General features: G+C 50.8%; 1 protein-coding gene across 1 annotated transcript; it reads left to right on the top strand.

Moving 5' to 3' along the window:
* Positions 1-1,462: 1,462 nt before the first annotated feature.
* Positions 1,463-8,590, top strand: POU3F2 (POU class 3 homeobox 2). Its single transcript, XM_078054964.1, has one exon. The coding sequence runs from the start codon at positions 1,748-1,750 to the stop codon at positions 3,077-3,079; it is 1,332 nt and encodes a 443-aa protein (XP_077911090.1). The 5' UTR covers positions 1,463-1,747; the 3' UTR covers positions 3,080-8,590.
* The last annotated feature ends 4,085 nt before the right edge of the window (positions 8,591-12,675 follow it).

The raw sequence follows: 12,675 nt of genomic DNA, 5'->3' as shown, positions 1-12,675 counted from the left end.
TCCGCGCCTGGGTCTCTCCTACCCGGCTCGCAGACACCTGCTCGGGGCGGCTAGGGAACTGACCGCGCGACGCGCTCGCGCTCGGTAGAGCGGCGCCGCCAGCGTACGGGTCCGCAGTCTTGCTCTGGAGTTCATGGCTGAAGGCTAAGCGGGGAGCTTCGCTTGCAAGCGCCCAAGAGCTGAGTTAGACCAGCCCCACCCGCTGGCGCCCGTAGAAGTTACTAATTAGGATGAATCCCCTAGCATCAGCCCATTTTCCTTCACACACCCTTCCTCCCTTTCGAAGCAGCTAACGGAAAAGTTGCATCGAAAAACGCCAGCCGCTCAGGGAAGCGCGCACGCAGCCCAGCGTCTCGGCTTCCCCGAGCGGCCCTCGGTGCCTCCACCGCACCCAGAGGCTGAGCACCTCTCGCCTGCACTCCTGTAGCCTTGCACAAAGCAAAGGTCCGCCCGCCCAGGCTCCTGCTTTTCTAAACCAAAAACTGTGCGCGCGCCCCAGTGTGTGAATCTGACAGAGACTTTGTGAGTTTTGTTTTGTTTTCAGTCCAGGCCGCTGCGCTGTCAGAGCAGGCAGTTCCGCGCCTTTACAGGAGTTTCTCACTAGCGGACGAGCGTGGGCTGAGCCAGCCTCTCATGGGGTCCTCGCTCAGGGGCTGGGAGACAACTGGGCCTGGAACCTAAAGGGAAGAGAGCCTGCGCTAGCGGCGGGTTGGAGGGGAAGAAGAGGACCTTTATTTGGGGCAAAAGTGTCCGCACGCCTTGGAGCACGTGGACACTGAAATTCTAACCGTGGGGGGAAAGGAGACTTCAACAGGGGGACAAGTCTGGCTTCTGGCTCTAGGTTTAAGAAAGCTGGTGTGTGTGTGTGTGTGTGTGTGTGTCCCAAGGTGAGTAAAAATGGGACTACCCCAGGCTCCGTGCGACTCAGCCTTTCTTTTTCTCTCTCCTTCACCCCCCACCCCAGCCCCAATAGGTAGAGAAGGTAGACCGACACACACCCCTCCACCCCCCACACACACCCAAGTCTTCCAAGTGGCTGTGGTCGAAAGAGGGCTGAGGCCGCCCCACCACCAACACCCCCGCCACGCCACACACACCCCGCCACCCCCATCCCCCCCCCCCGACGCACAGCTTGTCTGCTAGGGAGACAGATGGGGGGCGGGGCCCATCCAAGAGGGGCGGAGGAGCCCCGGGGTTGGGGAGCTAGGGTGGTGAGAACTAAGAGAATCTGAATTGGGTGGAGAGGGGGGACTGGAGGAGGGCTGAGAGGACTCAGCGCCCGGGGGGGGGGGGAGGAGGAGGGGGCACCTCTACGCCAATCAGTGGCGCCGGCCTGGGAGGTTGCTAGCGGTATCCACGTAAATCAAAGGGCGCGGAGCCAATGGGAGGGGGCGGAGGGGGCGGGGCCCAGGCGCGTGCCGCTGCGAGCTGGCGCTGCCAAGAGAGCGGGAGAGAGCTGGAGAGAGCAGGGAGAGGGGGGAGCGCGGAGCTAGTCAGAGAGTGAGCGAGAGCAAGAAGGAGGGAGAGGAGGAGAAAGAGAGCGAGGGCGGGCGGGAGGCGGCGGCGGCAGCAGCAGTAATAGCAGGAGCAGCAACAGAAGGCGTCGGAGCGGGCGTCGGAGCTGCCCGCTGGGGGAGAGAGAGAGGAAAGAGAAAGAGAGCGAGCGAGCAGAGGAGCCCGAGGCGAAAAAGTAACTGTCAAATGCGCGGCTCCTTTAACCGGAGCGCTCAGTCCGGCTCCGAGAGTCATGGCGACCGCAGCGTCTAACCACTACAGCCTGCTCACCTCCAGCGCCTCCATCGTGCACGCCGAGCCGCCGGGCGGCATGCAGCAGGGCGCGGGGGGCTACCGCGAGGCTCAGAGCCTGGTGCAGGGCGACTACGGCGCGCTGCAGAGCAACGGGCACCCGCTCAGCCACGCTCACCAGTGGATCACCGCGCTGTCCCACGGCGGCGGCGGCGGGGGCGGTGGCGGCGGCGGCGGGGGCGGGGGCGGCGGCGGGGGCGGCGGCGACGGCTCCCCGTGGTCCACCAGCCCCCTGGGCCAGCCGGACATCAAGCCTTCGGTGGTGGTACAGCAGGGCGGCCGCGGCGACGAGCTGCACGGGCCAGGCGCCCTGCAGCAGCAGCACCAGCAGCAGCAACAGCAGCAGCAACAGCAGCAGCAGCAACAACAACAGCAGCAGCAACAGCCGCGGCCGCCGCATCTGGTGCACCACGCCGCCAACCACCACCCGGGGCCCGGGGCATGGCGGAGCGCCGCGGCTGCAGCGCACCTCCCGCCCTCCATGGGAGCGTCCAACGGCGGCTTGCTCTACTCGCAGCCCAGCTTCACGGTGAACGGCATGCTGGGCGCCGGCGGGCAGCCGGCGGGGCTGCACCACCACGGCCTGCGGGACGCGCACGACGAGCCGCACCACGCCGACCACCACCCTCACCCGCACTCGCACCCGCACCAGCAGCCGCCGCCGCCGCCGCCCCCGCAGGGCCCGCCGGGCCACCCCGGCGCGCACCACGACCCGCACTCGGACGAGGACACGCCGACCTCGGATGACCTGGAGCAGTTCGCCAAGCAGTTCAAGCAGCGCCGGATCAAACTGGGATTTACCCAAGCGGACGTGGGGCTGGCGCTGGGCACCCTGTACGGCAACGTGTTCTCGCAGACCACCATCTGCAGGTTTGAGGCCCTGCAGCTGAGCTTCAAGAACATGTGCAAGCTGAAGCCTTTGTTGAACAAGTGGTTGGAGGAGGCGGACTCGTCCTCGGGCAGCCCCACGAGCATAGACAAGATCGCAGCGCAGGGGCGCAAGAGGAAAAAGCGGACCTCCATCGAGGTGAGCGTCAAGGGGGCTCTGGAGAGCCATTTCCTCAAATGCCCCAAGCCCTCGGCCCAGGAGATCACCTCCCTCGCGGACAGCTTACAGCTGGAGAAGGAGGTGGTGAGAGTTTGGTTTTGTAACAGGAGACAGAAAGAGAAAAGGATGACCCCTCCCGGAGGGACTCTGCCGGGCGCCGAGGATGTGTACGGGGGGAGTAGGGACACGCCACCACACCACGGGGTGCAGACGCCCGTCCAGTGAACTCGAGCGGGGGGGAGGGGCAGAGCGCGGGGGCTCCCCCTCCTCTACGGTCCACGGCCCTTTCCCGGCCCCCTTGTTCCCTCTCTAACTTCTGATTGTTCTTTTATTTTAATTATTATTTCCCCGTCCCTTAAAAAGAAAAAATAATAATAATAAGGAAAGCAACTAAGGCACTGGACTATCCTTTAAACGGTAGCAGGTGTAATGATGTGTTTTGACCTTTACAGGCTAGTACCCAGGCAATGGAGTGGAGTGTCTCATAGAGAGAGTGAGGAGAGAGTGTGTAATAGAGAGAGAGAGAAAGAAAGAAAGAGAGATGGCAAGCACTGAGTTAAATACCTGGCAAAACTAAATAAATTACCAAAAAGAAAAAAAAACATCCACCAAACCGTGATAAACACAAAACAGCTTCCTGATGCTCGGAGTTGGCACATGCCGCTGTGTTGGTTTAATGTGGATCCTCATCAGGAAAGAGGGAAAAATACACATGTTCCTTAATGTAGTCAAAATTTCACCACATAAATTTGCACTGCAAGAAAATTGAAGTTTACATGAACAAATTCATGAACGTATTTTTCTTTCTCCCACCGTTAATTTTGAAATTGCCGGGTTTTGTTTTGTTTTGTTTTATTCAGCAGAGAGAGTTGAAGCCAGCTCTTGGCTACTCTCCATTTCCAACGTTCTCGTGTTGCCCCTTGTTCTTCTTACTGTTTGTGAACTTTGGTTACCTTCGGTCCCCCCCCCACCCCAACATTGGTGTAACATCTATTTGCTTCTTTTACCAAAGCAAAAATGATTGGCTTCGTACAAAATAAATCATTCTCTGCTTTCAGGAAACGTGCATGGTCTACCCGCTTTATCCAAGGCAAGAATCCGGTTTGGAATACAAAAATGAGTCAAGCATTGGTTTTTGTTACCAGCCACAAAGTAAACTTCATTTTCAGGCAGTGTTTCTGGGGGAGGTTGTGGAGGGGAGAAAAAGAAAAATCGATAGTGAGTGACTGATTGCTTCATTTTATCAGGCGGGCCCATTGTGAAAGAGCTCAGAGGAAATGTGGAGGTTAAATATATTTCCAGAGTTGTCCAACAGAAAGTGGCACTTTGAAGAGAACTAGGGAAATATATATCTTCAGAAACCCCTGTATAGTTCTCTGCCTTCAGTATTAATAACTTGATTATGAGGAATTATTTGTGCTGACAGCAGCAGTTAAACTTTGTTCCTCTAATAGCTTTTTTTTTTTTTTAACATAAAGAAAATAATCTGGGAACTTAATGGTGTATGCATAGACTGTTTCTTACCACGCAAATACCCACATGCATACAGAGCATATCTCCACTCTAGACTGGTTTTGTCTTCACTAGCTCATTTGTTTATCCAATCGTATTTAAGGTCCCACACCCTCTTCTCTTCTAATTTATTACGGAAAATACCAGTTTGACCTGGACAGCTTTTTCCCCCTCTTTCACTAAGGAAGCCAAATGAACTGGGAAAAAATGCTATTTTCTATCCTTCCTTTTCTCCCTTTGTTAATAGTTTTAAGTGCGTTTTTACCTTATCTTGATGGAAAATGGTTAACTCCCATAACAAAAGACTCTACTGGGAAGTGTAGGTGAAAAAACTTCTAACTGTATTGAAAATAAATACCATTAAACTGTGATCAGTTAAAATATTTAAAAATAATCAGCACAAAGGGCGCTCAAAGGGAAAACACTTTTTATTAATCTTAAAAGTTTGGGGCTTTTTTTCTGGTTAAGTATTAGACAAATTTTTATTTAAAAAATTAAATTCTCAGTACCATAAAATTATGGTTCAGCATCAGATTAGCATTGCACTCAGTAGTTAAGGTTTTAGGAAATATACTTTATATTGTCTTTTCAAACACCTGTGATTGTTTCATTTTCAATGTTTTTGCAAGATAAATGATGACTTATAATGGGCATATTTATTTGCCTGTATTTCATTTCCCCCAACGAATGTCACAAGGAGATGGGCACGGAGCTGCTGCTTCGGGGTGCATCACGCTGCTTGTTCCTGAGGTGTGGGGACTGGCCTTTAGTGAAGCAATCCAGAGCAGGGCAAATAGCCAATGGTAAAGGGAGGAAATGAATTTTCAGATTCTTATTACCAAGTGGGTAAGGTCAGATGCTGGAGTTCAGGGGACGTGTCTATAGGTCCTCTAACTCTCATAGGTTTACTAAGATGAAAGTTACCACTGAACCTTACCACTATGTATATATGTTTAATATCTGTCTTTTGAAATGCAGAAATAGTTTAAATGTTTCTTTGTCTATTTTTCTTTTTTTTAATGCTACCCAGGGAAATATTTTCATATCATTTTTAAGTGGCCTGCCTCAATGTATATTTATTTCTTTTAAAGCAAAAAGGTTCTGGAAACTGTTTTTCTGTAGCTTTAAATGAGTAGATGAGCAAAATCTATATGGGATGTAATTTTTTTGTTCAGTCTCTTTAAGAATATTTTGTTTTGGTACATTTGGTTGTGCTTGTGGGGAAAATAAAAACGCAGAGATCCTTATATATTTATGTTAAAGTAATATTTTATTATCTACATAAAACAGAAATGCACAATACCTTCATAGTTTGTTCTAATTATTGAAATATCTTTATTTTATTTTTAAAGATAGTGCCAAGTTTTAAGGGGGGAGAAAACCCTAGACCTTATACTGACTGAGTTGAGTTGTGTGTAAAATACTTCCCTTCCTTTATACTTCATAAAGTTTTGGAATAAATTTTATGCGCATACTGCCAGGTTTCATGTTTATAACTCTCAGAGCTTTTTTTTTTTTTTTAAGAGAGACTACTGTTCTGATTCTAATTCACTTTTCTTTGCAAAAAACTATCAGTTCCAGACCTTTCAGTCACTACACCTATAGCATTAAACTGAAATGGTCATTGGGTTTGAGCTTCCATTTGTTTGCCATTTCATGGTCTGACAAAGAGATGTTTGTCGCCTTTAAATAAATGCAGATATCCCTACATCTTCTTTCTCGGTTACCTTTACCTTAACTGATTGTGCTTTTTTTTTTTTTTTTTTTTTTTGAAGAGCATCAGTGGAACTAGGTGGACTTTAATCTTTACCCACATGTCCTCACATAATTTGGGATCTAAAAAACAAAGCTTAGTTAAGGGTGTTATTCTTTTTAATAATTAACAAATATCTTTCAACCAAGAGTAACTCTGACAATATGCAAGATGTGTGTTTACCAAGTGATTATTGGTAGGTCCCATGTATTATTCCTGTTAGGTTTACAGGGAAAAAAATGGATTTTGCAATGGTTTATACAATAGTGTCTGTTTCTCTTCAGGCAAGCAAACAGGCTCTCACACAGGGCAAGAAAAAAAAAGGAAAGAATGTATGGAAGACACTCAAGGCTGTGATGCTAATCACAGACTGTTTCAGATATTCTTAGAGGGAACATTATACTTACCAAAATCAGTGTAAGGTTAGTGCAACATCCAAGCAGTGTTGAATTAGTTTACAAGTTTGCTGATGTATTTAAAGTCCTCCTTGGAACACTGGTTTAAGTATAAATGTCCATTTTGAAAGGCGGTTTCTGGGCTTATTACATCTGATCATCTTTTCTAACTCCTAGTCAATATTACACAGGTCCCAAACAGATTCAGCCAAATGATCTTATCAATAGTCTGAACAAGAAGTGACAGAAAGAAGAAGTGTTTTGTGACCGCAGACATGCTGATGGGTAAAATGTTTAAGCTGGATATAGATTTGAGTTCTGGGTCAATATCCTCCTCCATTGTAGGTAGAAAACAAGCAGCATCTGCCCTCTGCAGGGCATTTTAGTGGACCTTGAGAAGGCGGTTTTTGTTCTTAGCCACAGGGGCTACTGACTGGAAACCATCACGTGTTAAACGGACATGCCATGGTTTTGACCCATGCTTGCCGTTCAGATTCTAAAGCTACTCAGGCAGTTTCAATGCCGGTTTGGGGAATGTATGACACGCTAAAGTGAAAAACTCCATCACTGCCCCTGGGAGAAATTTGTGGGGAAGTCATCCCTAAGATGTTGGCCAGCCACAATAACAAACCCTTTCTTTCCCCCAAAGACAATAATGCAGAATGCGGCCATCCTGCAAAAGCTCCTGTTGTTTCCTCAAACTATGTCACTTTTTAAAATTTATGGTATAAGATGGGGGAGAAACGATCCTGTGGGAGAGTTACGTGAAGGTCAGCAAGAGGGAATGGCCACAGATAATATTATGCTTGGCACTTGTAGACATTCTCGGTTCCCATGAAGTTACGTCCTGTATATTTGAGATGGCAGCCACAAAAGCACTCTTCTTCACCTCTGCTCCTACCAGTGGAAGCCACACACTGGTTGGCAAGATTTTCAGATGAAATGGCTCTAATAAAGGCACTCATCTCTCTTACCTTCTTATTTCTCCAAGAGCAACTAATAAAGAGATGCAACAGCAACAATGGGGGAAATGGCATGTGAGAGCTTTGGTACCTGTGCATGTAGGTCCCTATGCTGCCTTCTTTGGCCTTTCACTTGCCTTCCTGTGGAAGCAGCTTGGGTAATGCTGGGTTGCTGGGTGAGAGAAATTATCATTTTGTCACTGGCTTCTGTGATTTGTCTTTGTTGATTTTTCAATCAGTTTATAGAACTGTGTTCTAGATTCTATTGAATCCCCAGACAAGTTAAAGAATGAGATAAAGAACGGAGCTTTTAACCGAAAAAGAAAGACGGATGGTGAAGGGAGGGTCAAAGGTAAAAGTGTTTCTTTGGATCTGCTTGTATATTTCAGTGAGGTAAAAGGGACAGTGTCTATTTAAAATGAAAAATGCATCTTGGAGGTACTAGCAATGAATCTTGACAATAGGACTAAATGGGATGTTCAGCTAAATTTTATACCAACATTATCCCTATTCAGGAAAGTTTACTTTTTTCAGTGACGCATAATATCTTAACAGGGGGCAGATGGTGGTAGGAGAGGACCAGGGCTCCTGGTACCTATTCTCACCACTTGATTCAGTACAGGAAATAATGCAAAAGTGGCAGGGGCGTGCCACTTAGCTGGAAAATCAAGGAATAAACTTGCCCACCTTGGTAGAACTTGGGCCAGAGTTATTTCAATGCTTCCTTATCTAGAGGTGGGTACAGGAGGGCCAGAAAATGGCTTTTTAGTTTTCTTAAAGGCTTCACTTGGTTATGGAGATAAACAATCAGAATATTTTCACATTGTCCGTATGTTCTGTGGGAAGCTAGGAAATTTGTTTCCTCCTTTATTTTTTAAGGAAAAAAAGTTAATTAACTTTACCACGTAGTACTATCCCTTTACCTTAATAACAACTCTGCTTGGCTTAGCTGTTAGAGGTTTTAGAAACAATATCATATCCCATCAAAACAACCCTGGCCTCTTATTGTTAGAATTCTGGTTGTTGATAACATGAAGATGTATTTCTTTAAAAAAAAAATGTCTGAAATGTTATTTAATACACCAGTAAAAGTGCATCTATATCTTAAAGTTTATTCCTTTCACGTCTTTCTGAGTTTTTATAGCTCTTTGTCTGGGATTTGGGGGGAGGGGGGCAAAAACTTCCATATGCGATTCGTCCGTGAAGAGCCTGGGCTCTGGAGTGGGCTGTATGTAGCTGGCGGCAAACAGCTCTCTGCTCTCAGAATGGGGAGCTGTCATCTAGCAAAAGAAGGAAATAAATGCCCCACAAAGACTCACTTGTCACTGATTTTAGAAAGACAGGGGAGCACTAGGACCCCATCTGAGCAATATGGAGGGGATTTTGATTGTTATAAATTGTATACGATTAACTCTCGGTGTGCAGAACGACAGCAGTACGAAACCTCGCTGTGGAGTACATTTGAATCTGCATCCTTTTTGATTTGGGGCATCTATTTTTCCTCCCACCAGTGTTTCCTCTGGGTTTGTTGTTTAAAGGGGGGGGGGAGCCACACACACAAAAATATGGCCAGAGTTTGGCAGGAGAGTGGAAAGAAAGAAAAAGTTTCTTGCGGGGGTTTGTAACACAAATTAGCCGTTGTAAATCACTGGGCTTTAAGGTTCAGGCAAATGCTCGTGGAAAGGGTTGGGAGTTCTTTCCCTCTTCCTGTTCAGAAATCTCTATTCCGTCCGAAGAATTTTTACGTTCCACAGCACACGATTCTGGAGACAATGATTTGACATCAATAACTTTTTGTTTGCTCCCTTAACAAAATATTCCTTCAAAGTTGTTACAGCGCCTGGCCAAGGCTGGCGAGGGTGCTGCCGGGCAGGCTGCTACTGGGCGCTCGGACGCAGAGGAGGCTCCCCAGCCCCGCCGTGAACCCCCGCCTCGGGGAAGGCCAGGCCGCTGAAAAGAAGGCCCACACTGCCCAGCTTGTCGGCGGAGGGAGGAGAGGGGCCCGTGGAGCCGGGCTGTCCCTGTCTCCAACCCCGGCCCTCGCTCCGGGACACTGAACAGCCCCACAGTGTCTGCTAGGAACCCGGGGACTCTGCGGCTCCAGCGGCTCCGACGTCCTAATCTTTACGGGGAGGGTGGCCAGCCCCGACGTCGCGGGCTAGTCCATCACTCTCACTCTCCAGGGACACCCTGGAGGGGGGGGCAGTCAACGATTGGTGGGTTCACCCACCCGAGGCTGAGGATAGAGGTGGCGGCTAGGGGGAGGAGGGCAGAAGCCTTGGGTACAGCTGCCGCCCCTGGGAAAGTTGGTTACAGTCGCAGCGAGTCGGCGGGCCTCTCTGGGGGTGCGTGCGGCCGGGGCAGAGACGCGCTGGGGCGCAGAGGTGACTGAGGGTCGAGGGTCCAGGGGCGAGTGAATCTCCGAGCTTTCTGCCTGCGCGGCTTTTCCGCTTGAGTCTGCCAAGTTGGGCCCAGGACTTCGCTTCCTGCGTGAGGGAGGCAAGCGTGGGAGAAGGTGCCCCGAGAGAAGAGGGCGGAGGAGCCCACTGCAGGAAAACTGGGGAGGAAAGGGGGAAGTAGAGTAATTTGGCCTTTTCTGGTGTATTTGTTTGTTTGGGGGCGACTGGGAGAGGGGCAAGGAGTGGAGCAAGGGAGCCCAGAGCTGGCAAGCGAAGTTCTGAAGCACGTTCCCTTCAGCCCACACCCCTCAAACTTCTGGTTGCGCCTGACCTCAGCTCCGGGCCTCCAGTAGGAAGAGCCTGCCCACCAAGTGCTGAAGCCGGGAAGAAAGCGAACCTCTAAACCCCTCGGAAACCGACCGCTCCCTGCTGGGCCTAAAGTCGCTCTTTTATCTACACAGGGGGAGTATCAGTTCCCCAGCGAAGGGAACCAGGGAGCCCCTCTGGGTACCCCAGCCTCCTAAGTCAGAGGTGAGGGCAGCGAGCGGGGAGGGGCCGCGCCCCACGACCGGAGGCCTGGGGTCCTGCAGTCTGGGTTTTCACAGCACGGTCGAACGACCCCCACCCCACTCCCCCTTAGCCCTCCAAGGCGCCTGGGAGGAGTCGCCTAGTGGGAGGAAATCACTCAATTCTTAAAAGCCCCATAGTCGGGCCCTAGGAGTTCTAAAACGGCCTTTTGCCTCTGGAGGAGGTGAGGCCTGGCGGGGAACAGGGGCTCTGGGGGGTTGGGGACGCGGCGGGGCCACGGGGGCGGGCAGCTGTCTGAGGAGGGGTGGGAAGGCGGCCAGGGACGGTAGCAGGGGCTCTGGCCGGGCGCAGGTCGGTGTTGGCGCCTGGCCCGGCCTCTGCCCGGCGCGCGGGGCCTCCTGCTCGCTCCCGCCGCGCCAGCCCGCGGCCACTCACCGGGCCCCGCGGCCAGCCCGGGCGGGGACGCACGCAAACAAGGATGCTTCTATTTACTCGCCTCTGCCTGTGGATTTCTAAGACATTCAGCAGGCACAATCATTAAACTAATTTGTATTTGATTGTTTGGGCGGACGGAGGGTAGTTTTATTGCGCTAAGCATTCAAGCAGGCACGCATCGCTGATTACCAGTATACATTAAATAAAGTTGTTTGTACACATTGTCTTACCACATATAGGCAGAGGCTTATTATTCTAATTACTCTAATTAGTGCATTGAAATGTTTTCTACTTGATTTGAGGAGACAGTGATTAGTTCTATTACTTCTTTTAACTCGTATTTTATGGAAAACTGTTGGTGCATGTTCAAATTACTTTATTTGCCCCTGGAATATAACGCTGACCCAAACGCAGTGAACTGCACGGCCCTTGCAGGGCCCCAACTTTGATGTGGGCCTCAGCTTGGAAGACGCGTTTGTTCTTTATTATTTCCCTCCCACCCGCGCGGCCGCGTCTCCCAGGCCCGCCGCCCCCGCCCCAGCCTGAGCCCCAGATGCGCGCCCCGCACTGGCCGAGTCCCAAGCAGACGAGGATCCGAAACCCGCTTCGACGCCGCCTCGCTGGCCTCCTGCCCCGCTAGTTCCCTGGGTGCGATTACTTTTAAAAGACGCCCTTAAGCATATTTTCCGTGAATCTGTTTCTTGAGCTTTAATGTTACTATTAATTGATAAGATCAGCTCATCAAACATACTATTTCGATAGGGAATTGTAATTAAAACCTTAATCCTGTTTGAGACTTTTTTTCCTTTAAATTCCTTTTTTCTTATGGAAGGGGTGCAAAGTTCACTATAAAAGTATTATAACAGGGAGATTAATTCGTTATCTAAATAACAATCTTTGCTATTGATCCAACGTACTTTCCTCCACCTTTTGTGTTGGTTGGGGAGACCCTTAAAAAGGAGACTGACAAAGCAGAAGATTTGGACCGAGTTCCGCAGACTCGGATCGACTTGGCAAAAACGAGGGGGTCCGCGGCCCTCCCCACTTAACCACAATCTGAGGAAGCTTCCGAGGTGGAGGTGGGTCTCGGCCCGCCCGGCGACACCGCGGGGAAGCGCCGCTCCAGAGCGGTGGGCCTGGGAGCCGGGCTTCCTCGGCGCTCCTCTCCCTTGGCAAAAGGAGATCTGCTCAGTTTCTAGGTAAATATTCCACCGGTTCTGCTTTTACTGTTAATATTTAAACTCGGATTATCCCGTCTCGAAATGCGCGTTCCTAACCTTTGCCGGTGGCTGGGATGTAATAAACCCAGGCGGGGCCGGGCGGTTCAGCCTCCCCGGGTCTCGGCCGCAGCCTCCCGCCCCCCGCCCCCACCCCGCCCCGCCAGCCCCCGCCCTCCGCCCCTCGCCGCCCGCCGCGAAAGCCGCGCGGGAATGAAATCAGCGCCTCCCGGCAGCTGACGGCTGAGCATCCAGGACGCTCGCAGGCTGAGGGAAGCCGCCCTTTATCCCGGCTGAAGAGTCCTCGGGGGCTGCAGGCGGAGTTGGGCAACCCCGCAGCGCCCGGGGAGGAGAGAGAGCCCGGGTTCCCGGTGGCGGCAGCCCCCAAATAGGGGTGGGGGACGAGGAAGTTGGGCGGGGTAGCCGGTGTGTTTGTGGGGAGCAGATCCACTCCTAATCTCCCTCGTCACACGCCCCTTTAAAAGAGGTCGTGGCCCCAGTTTTAGAAGAAGCCCAAGAATTTCTGAAGCGAAGAGGAGCGTCTGCGTTCCTTATCCGTCAGCTCAGTGGTCTGAGATTGTCTTCTTTTCTAAGCGCTTTCGCCCATTCACACCCTCCTT

Source organism: Halichoerus grypus, chromosome 9 (assembly GCF_964656455.1).
Source record: "Halichoerus grypus chromosome 9, mHalGry1.hap1.1, whole genome shotgun sequence".
NCBI classification, from domain to species: Eukaryota; Metazoa; Chordata; class Mammalia; order Carnivora; family Phocidae; genus Halichoerus; species Halichoerus grypus.
This window is presented reverse-complemented; position numbering and strand designations above follow the sequence as displayed.

Bases quoted from the DNA above. Each gene is read 5' to 3' on its own strand.
- POU3F2 (XM_078054964.1), top strand. From the start codon at position 1,748: ATGGCGACCGCAGCGTCTAACCACTACAGCCTGCTCACCTCCAGCGCC.